The 17,745-nt window shown below is 35.8% G+C and overlaps 1 protein-coding gene across 1 annotated transcript; it reads left to right on the forward strand.

Annotated features, from left to right (window-relative positions):
• clic5b (chloride intracellular channel 5b) lies at positions 1–16,184 on the forward strand. Its single transcript, XM_079888477.1, has 6 exons — positions 1–604; positions 10,930–11,039; positions 11,405–11,530; positions 11,964–12,070; positions 13,374–13,555; positions 14,134–16,184. Exons 1-6 carry the CDS (start codon positions 83–85, stop codon positions 14,296–14,298), a joined length of 1,212 nt encoding a protein of 403 aa, XP_079744603.1. The 5' UTR covers positions 1–82; the 3' UTR covers positions 14,299–16,184.
• Positions 16,185–17,745: the final 1,561 nt, after the last annotated feature.

The following is a 17,745-nucleotide window of genomic DNA, read 5'->3' on the forward strand; positions in this document are numbered from 1 at the left end:
TCTTCCGCTGCAACAGGTGAGCGACTTTCCCATTTCTCCAGACGTCCTCGCACTTCTCCAAAGTTCTGGACGAGCTTTAATCATGGCCACGAACCTCCAAGAAAACATATATGAACAAATCGACGAGAGGGTCGAAAACATCTACGAGAAGCCGTATGTCGACATAAACAGTACTAACACAGAGCCGAAATATGAGAATCAAGGCGCGCGTGAGGAACCGATCTACAGCTCGGTCAATCAACCCTCTCCAGACTACATGAACACGAGAGTCTCAACTGAAGAAGAAGAAGAAGCTCAGCTTTCACCCTCCAGTGAACGAGGAGAGCAGATCGAAAGCGAGCTGATGGTGGCGTCTCTGCAGAATGGAGACGGATACGGGTCCGGAAGGTCTTCATCTTTAGAGGGAATTGGAGACCCTTGCTATGAAGAGCCCTCACTGGTCCACGAAGACCTGCTCATGGCTTACAGTTTCCCAGAAGACGAATCTCCAGAACCGGAGGAGGTGGTTGACTACAGCCTGAAGACTGTGGAGAACAGCGAAGTGCAGCAGGAGACCACTGAGGATCCCGACCCGAGCCAGCCTGGGATTGCGCTTTTCGTCAAGGTAAGGGCTGTTGTTGGTTTATTTGGGGCTGCATTTATGACAACTGCAAAAATGAACTAACCGGAACTTTATTTTGTTTATTTTTTAAGAAAGTATTAAAGTTGGCCTCACTACATTTCAGAGTCTAAAGGTCATTTGGGTGTGGCTTGTGATAGTGATGTAGTTTGTCATATTTCTGCTTACCTTTGACCAGAAGACTAATGTGAAGACAAAATGAATGTCAAACCTTTGTTCACTCCATCAGCAGTTTTTATGTTGAACCCCTGTTTCACCTAAATTGTTGTTATATCTTTTAGTAATGCATTACACATTCAATTTTAGTATACTGTATAAACTCAGATGTTAAATAATTTTAAACGTTAATTATTAAACATATAACATTAGCGTATAATAAGTGAGGTAAAATTGAATACTGGAAATTACAATTTGTTTCTATATTTTATTTTAATCCAAATTAAATAAAATGTATATATATAACTACACAAAATTAGTATTTTTTTAAAACTAATTACAAATTATAATATTAATTTAATTAAATCAAATTTTTACACTTGTCTATAAAATTGTATTTTTCATTGTCATTTCAACCACAATCTCTCAAACCTCATTTGGGAAACCCTCAAAACAGTGGTTTTACTGAAAAAAAAGAAGAAAAAAAAGAAAAGAAAAATTAAGTATTGGTTTAACTTAAAAAAATTAAGTAACCTGGTTCATTTAAATAAAGAAAATGAGTTAATACAATGAAGGAGATTGGTTTAAACAACAGAAACTATTGTCTGAACCACATCAATTATCTAAGTTGATTTGACAAAATAAAAAATGTGATAAATCATGAAAATCATTTTTTTTACAGTGTTTGTTCTTAGGATTATGAATTCATACTGTCAAAACAGTTTTGACATTAAAGGATGCAAAAGAAAATCAGGCTGACTGAAATGCTGTTAGAAGTAATGGATGTAAATATCTCAAGCCGGTAGTTAATGATTCGGTTGATAAAAATCAATGTTAAGCACAATGGCCTAAAATTTACAGAAAAGATTGGTATGATTTATTCGGGTACTATTTTCCTCTTGATCATTAACTTCAAAGGAGCTTTCAAAAGTTTCTGTGCTTGCTCACAGCCTGTGTATGTCAGTAGATAGACATCCTGAACTGATTTCCATCGCCATTCATTTTCCTTTGTAAGGTTCACTGCGACAAAATGAATAATCATTAACTTGGGGATCCGTACAGTCATGGATACCAGAATGAACTCCTGACCTGAGGAACACTTTAGTATGTGAACATGACACGGTCACTCAGCCGAATGAGAATCTGTGATTCAGGCTCATGTTCATGTTTGATGCCATTAACAATTATGGCATCAAGACAAATTTAATTTTTACCGGTTCATAATTGAAAATAAGATACACTGATATGGATGCACCAATGAACATGGCGTGATAAAGGTGTTGTCCTTAAGAAACCCTTAGGAACAATTCAAACATTACATAACTATTTTATGGCCGTCATAAAAAAACAAGGAATAAAGGAGTGTAAGTTGTTGTTGATTGACATAACATCAGACTGCTTTCGTTATAAATCCTGAAAGAGAACTCACATAAATGATTGCAAACAAAAATCCATAACAGCATTTGTCAAGTAAATATTGGCCTTGGTTAATATGAATTTAATCTTATTGGCTGTGTTATGACCTACTGAAGCCAGATGATTATGACTGGAATTGACATTGCCACCTGTACTAAATCATACAGATGTTGGTGGTTACTGATTAGTTTAAATATTTACATATTAAAAAAATTACATTTACTTCTTACATTTATAGTATGTCTATATTTGTTTTAACTCCTGCTATTAAAAAGGATACAGCTGTATCAGTATTGTATTGTTTCCAGAGTATCGCTGAAACCATTTTAAAGGCCTGTTCACACCAAGGACGATAACGATCACAATAACAATAAAGATATAGCTCTAAAAACCCTTATAAATATGAAAGAATAGCAGAGTTCAAGCATTTAAAGCAGTCAACAAAACTGCAGTGAGCACTTATAATAAGCAGAACGATAACATCCGTTGGTGTGGACGCTAATATAGTTATAGTCTGATGTAGTGAAATTAGTGGCCATTTTTTATATGTGAAGCAGCAGCAATGTCATGTGATAATAAGATATAAATAAGCAGACTCTATACACAATTGCAACTTTGATTAAACAATGTTTATCAGGCGGTAAACAATTCCTCAAGTGTGACCTTGAACATTTAAGAAACATATTTTAAAACTCTTAAAGGACTTTGGCTCAGCCAAATGTGCACCATGCAGAAGTTAATTATTCACTGCAGTGATTACACTGAACCTGTTGGGAACTGAGCCATGAAAAAAGATACTCATGTTGGAGTTCCTCTGAATCTCTTCATTCACTGACATTATTTAATTCATATTCCAACTCATTGAAAGGTGATCTTATAATGCACTCGGACACATCATCAGTGATGTAACCTGTGGTTATAGGGCATTTGTGACCATGGATGACAAAACCAGTCACATTGGTCAATTTTCTGAAATTGAGATTTATACATCATCTGAAAGCTGAATAAATACGCTTTCCATTGATGTATGGTTTGTTAGGATAGGACAATATTTGGTCGAGATACAACTATTAAAATCTGGAAACTGGGTGCCAAAAAATCAAAACATTGAGAAAATCGGCTTTAAAGTTGTTCATTTATGTTCGCGATTGTGCTGCATTCACTCACAAAAATAAATGTTTTATATATTTACAGTAGGAAATTTACTAAATATCTTCATGGAACATGATCTTTACTTAATATCCTAATGATTTTTGGCATAAAAGAAAAATCGATAATTTATCGAACAATGTATTATTGGCTATTGCCACAAATATACCCGTGCTACTTGTGACTGGTTTTGTGATCCAGGGTCACATTTGATTTACTAGTTAATTAAATCCATTTGCTTCTACATCAAAAAGTTTTTTTAACAAAATATATTTTACTGGGAATTTACTGTATTTAAAGCCACTGTAGTCTTTCCTGCGTCAGGTTTAATTTACAACAACACTGAAGCAAGCATTGTTAGTTGCTATGATTAGTCATTCATATATTTATACATAGACAGTATATTTCAAAAAGGAGGAAAATCGTATACTGCATCATACACTGTAGCATGAATATAGTAATTTCTACCAGTAGAGGGGACTGTTAAGTCGACTAGAATAACAACATTCCAATACATCTTTCCTCTTTTAGCTCACACGTGATGATGTTATTAATGATGTTAATAATGTCCAAATTCAATTCAGATTCAACATCCAGGGCCCTTAATAAGATGTAAAAGCATAATATAATGACATTTAGAAAAGACCTTTTAGCAGGATCATTTTAATAAATGGTCCCATGTGATTGGGTCATTATCTTTACAGACACAGCAGTTGTAGTGTGTTGTTTCTATTCACTATTCAACACTAAGTAGACATTTATCTGACATATTTATACAGAGAAACTTACAGTACACTTAAATGTAAAATTCCAAAACCTGAGGTTAAGTGACAACAGTGATGATAGTTGGATCCACAGGTGCTAGTTTGGTTACCAGTTCTATATATATGGAGCCTAGAAATCTAGACGCACCCTTGCAGCAGCAAATGTAAATGTCTAGCAACTCTCTGTTGGCTTGCGAGCTGGAAAAACCAAACTCTAGTCAGGCCAATCACATCGTGTATAGAGTTAGTGGGCGGGCTTAACCTAATGAAGGCAGAGTTGCGACAGTTCCGCGTGAAATTCCTGCTACTTGAAAACAAGTATGGGTTTTTCGAATTGGCTTTGGCGGCGACTCTGGAAGACTTGGAGTTAAGCTTTTCTTTGAGAAAAGAACGGCACTGAAGTCATTCTTATAAAAGGAAGATGTGTTCGGAGTTTTGTTGACCAGATACGGCAAAAGTTTAATCTATCAACTAGCTCCGCTGGTGGGAAAACGCTCTGGTTGGTTGTAGCGCTGTCCTATTGTGTGCAGAGAGAATTTGAAAGACAACCGTTTATCCCGCCCCTCGGATTTAGCCCTGCCAATGGTGTGTTCCCAGACCCAACATCTTGATGTGGGTCTGGCTTGTCAGGCTAATATATATGAATTTAATTTAGACTACTGACACCTAGTGGAGTAAATATATATGTCCTGCCTATGAAAATTGAAATCTTCACCCTTTGTCCAAATATTATTGAAGATTTGTTAAAGACTTTGTAAGCTAGTCGATAAGTTTGCGAAGTCGTCTGGCCACTCTGCAATACATCCCGGATCGGTGAAGTGTTGCAGTGATGATTCTCCTTCTGTAAGTTTCTCCATAAATGATCATGGAGCACATCTAGAGTTCTTGGGCATCACTCTAACCAAGGCTCTTCTCCATTGAATGCTCAGTTTGGCCAGAAGGCCAGTTCGAAGAGTCCTGGTTGTCCCAAACTTCTTCCACTAAGGTTTATGGAGGCCACATACATGCACCTGTGAACCTTCAACGCAGCAGATTTTTTTGTAGTCTTCCTCAGATCTGTGTCTCAACACAATCCTGTCTCTGAGCTTTCTTTGACCTCATGGCTTGGTTTTTGCTCTTAAATGCATTTTCAGGTGTTAGACCTTTTATTGAGAGTTGCGTGCCTTTCCAAATCATACCCATTCAATTGAATTTGCCACAGGTCCACTTGAAGTGTAGTAACATCTACAAGCGAAATTGGATTATGGAATATGGTGTATACCAGGGGTGCCCAATCCTACTCCTGCCGATCGACTGTCCTGCACGGTTCATCTCCAACCCTAATCAAACACACCTGAAGCAACCAATTAAGGTCTTCAGGATCACTTGAAAATGAAAGGCAGGTGTGTTTGATTAGGGTTGGAGATGAACTGTGCAGGACAGTCGATCGGCAGGAGCAGGATTGGTCACCCCTGGTGTATACTGTATAGAGTGTAGATTTATGTGCAAAAAAAAAAAAAGTAATTTAAAGTAGTTTAACATGAGGCAGCAACATAACAAAATGTGCAAAAATGAATGTGTATGAATACTTTCACAAGGCACTGTATATGGGCCTTATATGAATACAAATGATAAAATAAAAATGTGACTACTGACATTTGGCAACATATTTAACCAAACCGGCTTTCAGAACATTCAAGATTGAACATTTTGTCAGTACTGTATGTGTGTTACCTCAAAATGTCAGTTTCACTAAAGCTACTTGCAATATTGTAGAAAAGTTGCTCTGTTAATACACTCCACATGTAAAAGTTTAACCATAGTCAGGGTGCGAATTAAGGGGGGTTTTTGGGCGTCTGACCCCCCTAAAGAAGGCTTGATGAAGGACATCAAAACAAGATGTTGGGGGTGGGTGGGTGGGGTCAAAGAAAGTAGTCTACCCATAACATGAAGCTTTGTAAATATGAAGATATGTTTCTAGCTCTGACTGATTTTAAATCATAACTTTGCCCACCCCTGAAATGGGATATATGATTAAGTTTACCTGAGCTGTTGAATTAAATACGCTATAAAACCACGCTCATTCAGGGACGTGCATTTGTTGCATAGACGACGTACATACTTTTTAAAATGCATATACACAGTTCAGTTGAATGATAACAAACCCTCTTTAATGCTGTTAAACTCAATGTACAAAGCAAAATGTTTGCTGATAATATCCTCAACTTAACAACAACACTGAAGTAGGAGCAGTTTATCCGTCAATCAATTGCGCATGAAAGTTGCGTCCATTACTCATATAGTAGAGTATCTATACTGTATGTGCACCCATTATATATTTTAAGAAACCAAATGAGTAATCTTCATTTCAAAGGTTCACATCAGTCATGTCCGAAAACTTTGAACGCAAATTCATGGTATAAACCAAAGCCAGCTCATAAAATATTTACCAGGGAATCTTATTCTCCTGGGCTCCAGAAGATGATCAAATATAACCTGCCGTTGCCTGCCAGCATATTGCCTGTGACTCCGACTGCATTAAAAATGCATGTGGCTCATTCCTCTACTCTTGAGTTTCTGGGCCATGAACATGGTGCACGAGTTTAGTGGCCGAGACTCTAAACAAGAAACTTATTTATAGGGCTCAATCTTTTTGATAAGAAATGTTTACATGTAATATATGTGCATGGACTAATACTGAATCAGAAACGTGAATCTCCATAGATGTTTCAAGGTAATCTCTCAACATCATAGTTACAGTTCTGGTTTATTCTCATCTGTCACTCAAGCTCATCAGAGTTATTTGTGGCAGGGGCGGGGCAAAGTAAAGCTCCACCCCCAACTAAAGCCTCTCACCTATTCCCTCTCTTTTACATCATCCCTGTTTGGGAGAGAGCTAGATTCACCTTTCATCTGGGCTCGAGCTGACATTACAGCAGCTGGTGCCATTGGATGCCCATCAAGAGCTGAACAAACTGAATTTAAGTGAGCGTGGGTAAAAGTTGACGTTTAACCCGAAATATTGGCAAAATACTGCTGGGAGGATGTAGGTGATCGATCGGAAGAGGTACTTGAGTCAAAGAAAGTGTCTACAATGGGAGACGGTCAAGAACCTGAAATTGAGTTATTTGTCAAGGTAAGGAAAATATCTTTCATTAGAGTATGCAGAAGTAAAGTTATGAAGCTCTTATGATGTCAGTGTAACTCAATAGTTGTTCTAGAGTAACATGTGCATATTTGACTAGGGTTGTAAGTAGAGTGGTGTTTGAATGCCAGTAGTTCTCGCACATTGGTTTATAGATTATCGGTTGCTTATAAAGGTGGTGTTAAAAGAATATACCCTCAATAATGTTTTTGTTAGAGATGCACTGTTATTAAAAATTTGACCTCTATCAATAAGCTAATAAATTGGCTAATAAATGATACTGTTTTGTCTAAATAAACCATTTGATACTAATTAAAAATAAAACACTGAAAACTAAAATCTGTCTTTTTTAAATGGTAAAAGTGACACAACATTTATTATGTACAGTAAGAAAAATGGATTTGCTAGATTTCATTTAACACTCTTAAATTCATTATCATTATTAGTGTTTTAAAGATTCAAGATACATTAATGAAGGAAATAAGCATGCAGAATTAAATATCCAGAATTGGTCAAGATTTATTTAATATTGACTGATACCAATAGATTATAAAACTATTATTAAATATAATAATATTGTCCAATAACCAATATGATACTGATATCATGAACACCTAGTTTTTGTCATTGTGGGCCTAACACAAGATAAAGGTAGACATAAGATCTACAACCATTATTAGACTACAATTTGTTTTCATCGCACACAAATACAAAATAAATACAGTTTTTAAAAGTGATGTCCATCATTGCAAATAATGCAACAAGCTTATACGATCTGAACATTATGGGAAAAGTAAATACATTTTGTATCATAGATAGCCTCTGCAAAGTCACTTAACCCACTTATGAGAAAGCAAACATATGCATACACTGACAAAGCATTACTTCACGCTTCAGTTATGATGAAAGTCATATGATTATATTGGAGAATGCATCTCATGTGCCAATGGCAGTCATAATGAAGCAACTTAAATAAAAAAAGAAAATGTTCGAAACAAACAAATCCTCTAACAGGCACTAATCTTTTGCATTTAACAGCATAAATACTGAACACAAGGCACTGTCAGTCAGTCACACCCCGTTCTGTTTACAGCCCTGAACTGCTGCCCAATAGAGCAACCGGTCCTATAGCAAACCGGCCTATTGTTCTGCACTTTCCAGATCGGAGCTGCTCATTGTTCTGCTTCCAGTCGTCTCTCTGTTCTGAATTTGCCAGAATGGACGGATGAGTGGAACTGGAAGTGTCCTGACCTTTCACATACCATCTGCCTCATTTATCTGACTGTGTTATGCTATGTATTGTCTCTCATGATTCCTCTCGAACCTTGTAATGAAAACAAACTGTATTAAATTAGAAAAGATGCAACAGAAGTATTTTCACTAGTGGTGTCGGTGTACCTATTATATATTTGACAGCACGCTCCTCATGTTCTTCTCACTACCAGGACTGCGGTTAATGAATGCAGTGTGCATAATTCATATTGTGCTGGGTATTGTGTCACAGTGTAAGCTATAGCTGGTCTCGTACTAGTGTTGCCGCTGTTTTGGGACACCAGATCTCCTCCACTGCAGAGACGTACAGTAGCAGTGTGAAAACATTTTTCAATGCACTGTCACGCATTGAAAAAACCAGGGTCATTTATACACTTCATAATGAGGAAATATAGTGTTTATCACTGAATAAGGTAAATTAGAGTAACTGTATGATTTGTATATTGTTATACTCATTTTTGAGTAAATTATAAAATGAAAATTTCACATTTAAATTGATTTTAAAATGAGCATAAGCACAATTGCTCCTGGTGCATGTCCCAATTTAGTGGCGTCCAGTCTAAGGCAGGGTTTTCCAGAAGGGAGACTGCGACCTCTGTGAGGTCAATGGCGGTACTGCACGGGTCTGCCAATCTAAGGTGTTAAACAAAAGTACAATATTAACTTAAATACTTTTTTATCTCCCTGACCTGTAACTGAATGTGTTATGGCCTTTACTTCACAAAATTATGAATCAATATGAATTATTTAGCCTTAATAATTTAAAGGTTTTAGCAAAATCCCACCAAACCACAAGTATAATCTGTACCATTTTACATTATAATATCACAAAACACTGAGTTCTTGAGCGAAATAATAATAATAAGAAAGAACTAATAAGAAAAAAAATAACAATAAGAAAGAAATAATAAAGAACACAGCTCACCTGCAATACATTGCACTTATTGGAAAACCTCTGGTTTGTCTTCAGATATTTAGGCATTCATATATTAACATGTATTAAGCGATTTATGAGAAATATATATTTCTGAGAAACGCTGTTGAAAGTGGATCAGACTGAGCACCACAACACACTTGTAGCCAATCAGCTGTAGGGGGCGTGTCCACTCATGATGGGGGAGGAGAGAGAGTGAGCAAGAGGGAGATTTGAAGAAAGACTGTAGAAAGAGAAATGGCTGAGAGACATTACAAAAAGAGGAAAGCTCAGAGGAATATCACTGGAAAAAGAAGGGTTATGATCAGGCAAGAGCTTTAGGATCGCGTTAATATTAGAAAAGCATTCCAGCGCTGGAGAGGGAAGGCCTGAAAATGGCCACTGAGATTGCGTTGTTTCTGCTCCATATGCGAGTAACATTGGTTTTGCTATAATTCACAGAACCAAAAATATACTGTTGTTGTAAGGTTAGCTATGGTAACAGGAGAGTTTTGAGTGTCATTGTTTGTATGGACCTGCTGCGCTGCTGCTGGCGATTAACAACCAACTCTTGCATGTATATAATATAATAATAATAATTTGTTACTTTTAATAAAGCGCTTTTCTAGGTACTCAAAGCGCTTTTACACATGGAAGGGGGAATCTCCTCAATATACTCTTGTGTACTGTCTTCATTTTTTGTTCTTCATCGTCGTTCTTTCATCATCTTTGCTTTATTTTTTGCGAAGCATTATTTTGCCTCACTTCAGACATCCATCCATTAAGACACCCAAATCTTGCATTGCATGTCTGTGCATTTTGGGGGCGGAGCAATGAAGCGAGGGGTGTGTTTGTTTGGGTTGATTTCAAACATCAACAGTGTTTTTAAGAAATTGCTTACTGCACCTTTAATTCAGAACATGGATTGTTAACACTACTTAAAGCCTTCATGTATAATGCATTATAAAGGTATTCATAATGTACGTTATAATGCATTATAATGTCACTTTCTCTTTCATTATATATTTTCATAAATAATTGTAACCAAAATTAAAATTCATTATAATATTTGCAAAATCCTTGTTACATCTGAAATTGGTTGTTTGTCATGTGTTTTAATGCATTATACTTTCTAAAGGTGTGTTTAATTATAATTATAATAATAAGGATTATAATGTATTATAACTGTGGTTACAATTATTCATGAGACCATGCAATGCATTATAAATATTTTATAATGCATTATATATAAAGGTTTTAAGTAAAGTGTTACCCATAGGGTTTATCTGACAACCTTAAAGCGATTATTTTACTTGAAAATGTCCTTCAGGTTAACTCTTTTCTTAACGTCCATCAAAACATTAAAGCAGCAGCAGGGGGCGCTATGACTTTATCATTCTCAATCCAGTCTCTTCCCTCTCGAACATGAGGACTGGTCTCAGACATGTTACATTAAGATAAATGAAGACTTACTGATTCCTCTAGGTGATGTAAAGATGTGTCTTTGTGTTTGCAGGCTGGTTGTGATGGCGAGAGCATCGGAAACTGTCCGTTCTCCCAGCGCCTCTTCATGATCCTCTGGCTCAAAGGTGTCGTCTTCAACGTCACCACTGTCGACCTCAAGAGGTGACAACTTTATTCATCTGATATATCTAATGACAAGAAATCTACATTATTATATTTAATAAATTTCAGTAACAAATGCCATGTGTTCATGTTGCTAATTGACATTTCTATTGGATATTAAATCTAAAAAAAAAGTTATTACAGTATTTGCAGTCAGTTTTAGATTATTAAACATTGGTTTGAGCTTTGACAGCAACACTGCATTATTATATTTGAGCAATATCAGTCAAACATAGTTCAGACTTTTATTCATTGCAAATACGAAAATGAAAAAGAATCGACCTACATTTTTTCTGCAATGCAAGTGCTGGTTGAGTAATAACATTAAGAAATTAATAAAATATATCATTTTTGTTGTTGTTCAGGAAACCAGCTGATTTGCACAATTTGGCTCCAGGCACTCACCCTCCTTTCCTGACCTATAACGGTGAGGTGAAGACAGACATTAACAAGATCGAGGAGTTCCTGGAGGAGGTTTTGGCACCACCGAAGTAAGCTCACTTTTACAAATACACTATAGAAACTTTAAACCTGTGGTTCTCAACTGGTTTTCCTTCAGGACCCATTTTGTATTGGACATCAGTCACAGTCAAACAAAGCACCAAAATTGTATACTGAAGTAAACAAACATCAACCATTCAAATCTATTTGTATTGGCATCACTTAATGGGACAAGTTATCCAAATTTAATTTGATTAGCATTTATTTTTATATTATTTATTTTATTTATCATTTTTTTCATGGCCTATGACCCATTTTTAGGTCACAACCCACCAGTTAAGAACCGCAGCTCTAGACTTCCAAGATTTTTTTTTTTCCCCTTTGCATTGTATATTGTATTAAACATCACATTAAACCACTGTGAACTAGAACTGTAAAGAATACTGACACATGTTTTTCTATGTACCTTTCCTTGTGTCCAAGGTACCCCAAACTTGCAGCCAGGCACAGGGAGTCAAACACAGCTGGGAATGACATATTTGCAAAGTTCTCAGCTTTCATAAAAAACACAAAGCCAGATGCGAATGAAGGTATGCATGTCAAACTGGATCAAACTGATTGAATGAATGAATGGATATATTGTGTTTTGGTCAGTACACTGAAACAGAGCAAAGTTAAATTCGGTTAACTCTATATGGAATCCATAGTGCTGTAAACATCCTACGTATTTTAGCATTAAATTATGACTAGTGTTCACTTTTTAGAGTGGCTACGTTTTCAGTAGGAATGTGCCAAAATAGACATTTTGGCTGAAATGATAACTATTTTTTGTTGTGGTTGATAGACGATAACCGATGAGGACTGATATACATATTTTCAGTTTTGCCAGTATTTAAAAGACGTACATATGGAACCTGGCAGCCAAAGAAAATATTCTTTTAATAATAATATTAAATATAAGAATATTATATTTATATTCACATATTATATTCCATTATATTAACACTACCGTTCAAATGTTAGGGGCCAGTCATTTTTTTTTTAAAGAAAATAATACTTCTATTCAGCAAGATGAATTAAATAGATCAAAAGTGAGACATTTTGTACAAGGTTACAAAAGATTTCTATTTCAAATATATGCTGTTCTAGAACGTTCTATATATCAAAGAATCCTGAATGGTTTTCACAAAAATATTGAGCATAACTGTTTTCTATATTGATAATAATATGAAATGAAAGAAATTACATTTTTAAAATATATTAAAATAGAAAGCACAACATTATTGCAGGTTTTACTGTATTTTTGAATAATTAATGGAGCCTTGATGAGCATAAAATAATTATTTTTCAAAGTTTACCCAAACTTTTGAATGGTAGTGTATGTAATATTAAATATCATATTTGGTATTGATATTATAACACTGAAAAAAAGTGCTTCCGATATCAAACCAATCAAGCAAAAGGCACAAACTATTGATAGAAATACTTTAAATGTGTTTTATACGTGAGCAGGGGCGTCATTGATAAACTGTTACTTTAATTACCTTGCACAAAACTCAAAATCATTAACAAGACATTTGTCTCAAATTATGGTCAATCATTTTATCCGTTCTTATTTGCTACATAAATCTACAAAATTCTTAAAAAAAACATTAAATATCTGATCAAATTAGCTCAGAATCAACTTTGCGTTGGTGTCCGTGATCGCGTCAAGGATCAGCCAAATTTGAGATTTTTTTGTGCCTAGTAGTCTAAAAGAGAATAAAGTCAAATACGCCTTTAGTCCTGTTACCCTACGCTTTTAGAATTTTTGCCAACTGATTTTACCATTCACAATCAAATACCGTGCAAAAACACACTGGTTATACTGGTTATTATGTGCTGTTTTGTTAGCTCTGGAGAAGGGTTTGACAAAGGCACTCAAGAAGCTGGACGACTATCTGAACAGTCCCTTGCCTGATGAGGTAGATGCCGACAGCATGGAGGAGGAGAAGGCCTCCAACCGCAAGTTCCTGGATGGGAACGATCTGACTCTGGCAGACTGCAACCTGCTGCCAAAGCTCCACATAGTGAAGGTGAGCCGAGCCGCTGAAGGGGACTTGTCACTAGCAGTTGGCCTGCAGTTTTTGGGGGAGGTCTGCAATACCCGGAGAGAGCTATCCGTTAGCATTCTCATTCATCTCAATGGCAGTTTTGGGGGAAATTTGGATAGTCATGGAGAAGATGCTGTTTGCTGCCATATGGTGTAGTTATGGCATTCACCAGCAGGGGGCCATGCTACCAGACAATGAAGATTTTAAAGGGATAGTTCGGAGTAAAATCAACCTAGGGTCCTTTGCACCATGACCTCGAGCCAAACACCCCCCCCCGAAATGCTTTTTTTCCCTTGGTCGAACATTATTAAAGTTAGAGCTTATTTAGAGATATCAGCCGAATGGCTTAGTGTAGGCGCTAATGGATCCAAGGATGTATCTCGTAAATTACCCCACTAATAATGCCCAGAATGGTACCAAACTTATACAGTAGTACAAATAGGTTCTGTACTCATAAAAGTACAGCAGTGCATAAACAGAAGCCAAATGAAAAGCAGGTTACATTTCTTTTTAAATGGAATTATTTTCATTCATGTTTTTCCATCCATTTTTGTCTGCAGGTCGTTGCCAAGAAATATCGTAACTATGACATTCCCAGCGATTTGACAGGAGTGTGGCGTTATCTGAACAGTGCGTACGCTCAAGAAGAGTTCATCAACACACGAGCTGCAGACAACGAGATCGAGTTGGCGTATCAGGACGTGGCTAAGAGGCTAACCAAGTAAACTGATGAGTAAATTCGACACAACCAGACCTGGGGATATTTTCTTGAGGAAGAGTTGATGTTTTCCATGTAATTCAAACTTATTGATCCCAAACTACAAGTTAGTAGTTTTTCATCCGGGGCAATGATAATCAATCATCCATTGTGCTCTGATAATACAGTAATTATGAAACACCTCATTTGCCTGAGTACAGTGACTCAAATGTGAATCCGAAATATCAGCCAATACTTACAAGCTCTCACTGATCTGTTGCTCATGTAAACATCAGCCTAAGCAACTTTGCTGTTGTCTCTATTTAAAGAGACTGGACATTACTGTTTTTCTGTTGTTCTCTCTCTCAGCATAGACAACAGTTCTTCCTATTTTTTAATTCTATGTATCATATCATGCACTGATTCTTGAGATATGGGACAAAACATGTTCCACTGCATCAGAATGAATCAAAGATGATCGCTGGAATATTTAATAGAACAGCCCCAAACATAATCATTCATATAGATTTAAACTTAAGAAAAATCTGAAATATAAATATGTAATCCAAAGTAGTTTTGATACACACACTGCCGTTCAAAATTTTGAGGTTGGTAAGATTTTTTTTAATGCAAAAAGGCTGCATTTAATTGATCGAAAATACAGTAAAAGCAGTAATATTGTGAAATATTATTACCATTTATAAGAACTTGTATTATATTTTTTAAATATAATGTATTCCTGTAATTGCAAAGCAGAAATTTTGTCACATGATCCTTTAGAAATCATTTTAAAATGCTGATTTGCTGCTCAAGAAACATTTCTTATTATTATCAACGTTAAAAACAGTTGTGCTGCTTCATATTTTTGTGGAAACAGTGATACATTTTTCTGGATTCTTTGATGAATGGAAAGTTCAGTAGAATTTATTAGAAAAAGAAATGCTTTTTAACAATGTCTTTACTGTTACTTTTGATCAATTTAATTGATTTCTTGCTGAATGAAAGTATTAATTTCTTTAAAAAAAATCTTACTAACCCTAAACTTTTAAATGTTAGTGTAAACTTTTTTTTGTTTAATCTGCATTGTCACATTACTCAAGGATCATGACAGTTGAAAAACCTTGTTCACTTTGTTTTGGTTTTACAATATCGCATTCCGTTATGTTTTTATTATATTTGTGTTTAATGCATGAAAAGATCAAATGTGAGCTGCAGGATAAACTTAAAAGTTAACTAATCAAATCAAAGTTTTTGTACATGTTTCAAAGGTTTTTATTTCCTGAATGCGCACTAAATGAATTTGTTTTTAAGTAATGATTTAACGAGGATCTAATTTAACATGTGCCTTCATTAGAAGAAATACAGTGTGGCAAATACAGTATGATCGCTTCTAGCTAAATATCCTGCTCTTTTATTACACATTGAAAGCCACTAACAGAGTTTCCGCAAACGGTTTACAGAAAATTCTCAATTCTTTATTGTCATGTAATTTCTTTGTGAAGTACAAGTTGTTCAGACTTTCCTCTGTTATTCCTCACAACTCGTATAATTTTGTCTTCTCAATTCATGTTGTCTTATCTCAAAGTGTTTAACATCAATCAACGCTGGATATATCATACTTAAATATTTATTCACAACCCCGTTTATGGGAAATTAACGAGCTGAGGTGGAAAGGAGATTCACGACACACAGCGGTCCACCGAAATGGAGAATAAGGAAATCTGATCAGGCGTTCATCCAGGTCTCCTCCTCTCCACTTAGCACTGCTGGAATATCATAGGGCCCATGATGGGTCCTTGTGGAGCTCCTGCTCTTGTGTGGTTTGGACAAGCGTTTGATATGAAATGAGAGTGTGGCGCCAGAGAGGCCTATTCCGAGTGAAGCTCTATGAATAAAATAATATTTTCACAGTTTGACTTGCATTATTTCTTTTTCCCTGCGCACACGTTTTTGCTAATTGATACCGGTTTATGGAGCCGTTTCTAAGGAAATTGATATTTATTGTAATTGAATGATGAGTGCTAATTGTGCGGTTACGTTTCTGGATCATTCTGAGTGTTTTTGGACACTTAAGCCACTCAGAGAAAATGTATGGATGTCATTGCACTAGATCTATCTGTCTGTCTGCCTAGATACATGATATATATATATATATATATATATATATATATATATATATATACACGCACACACACACACACATACATATATACATACATACATACATACATACATATATATATATATATATATATATATATATATAAACACACACACACACACGTATATATAATATACATATTTGCTTAACGTGTTGATTGAGCCATTACGTTAGCTGATGGTAGCTATGTCACCAGCATCTAAACTGGGTTTCATTGTCCGTTAAATGCAAAGAAACCTACTTTGATCTGGTCGTTTCATCCTTGAGCAAAGATGAGTGATGTCTGCTAACAGATTTAAACATGAGCTTACAGGCCATGGATCAAAGCTCTCCCTTTGCTTCCACTCTCTCATTATGGCCAAAAGCCATCCAAGCCTGTCTCTATTTTTCCTTAAAAAAGCCTCAAAAGTCTCCGAAGACCTGTGCCCGTCAGATTTACAATAGGGAACGGGACTATTTACCCGAAGTAGGAGCCATCCAGAAATAACAGTGCAGAAAAATAAATGGAGCCTGCTATATTTTTCCACACAAGTAAGAAAATATGCTATAGGACTTGTGCCTCGCTGGTTCGTAATTAGTTCTTAAACATTCTCCGCCTTGGATCTCTGCGTCCACATTCAGCGTTTCTGATAATATACAATGCGGCATTAATGTCAAACATGTCTCACTCTGGTTCAGGGCTGTAACTCTAATCTGTTTGTACAGACTCAAGTGATTCACAAGTCCTTAAGGAGGAGACCCTATAGACAGGGGCTCACTGTCTCTCTCTAGTCCATGCTTGAATTTGTGAATTACTTTTTTTAAAGGAATAATTAACCTACAAATCATTATTTTCTACACTCTTAAAAAGCTTCTTTATTGGCATCTATTGTTGAAGAAGCTTTTCATTCCTTTTCATTGCACAAAAGGTTCTTTATATTTGGAAACATTTTCTTTAGATTAATTAAAATATTCTTCATACAAAGAACTTTTTTTTTTTTTTCATTTATGAACTTGTTTTTTGGGGAACCCAAAATGTTTGTGAAACCCCTCTTTTGGAACCTTTATTTTTAAGAATCGAATCACTTTTATCCACACTTTCGGGAGTTTCGCGTGAGGGTGAAAAAGATCTGCACGCGGATTTCTTGCATTTTCAAGTAGCAGTTTGACGTGCTGACGAACATAAAGCTGCTTGGTCTCGCAAATATCATTCGTGTTTTGTTGAAATCAAATTTAAAGTTCCCATGAAATCAAAATTGAAGTTTTTTTTGGCTTTTAGTATGAATAAGCTAGTCTCACTCTTATCAATAAACAAGTGTGCTCCAAAAATAAAGA

Source organism: Squalius cephalus (assembly GCF_949319135.1).
Source record: "Squalius cephalus genome assembly, chromosome: 12".
NCBI classification, from domain to species: Eukaryota; Metazoa; Chordata; class Actinopteri; order Cypriniformes; family Leuciscidae; genus Squalius; species Squalius cephalus.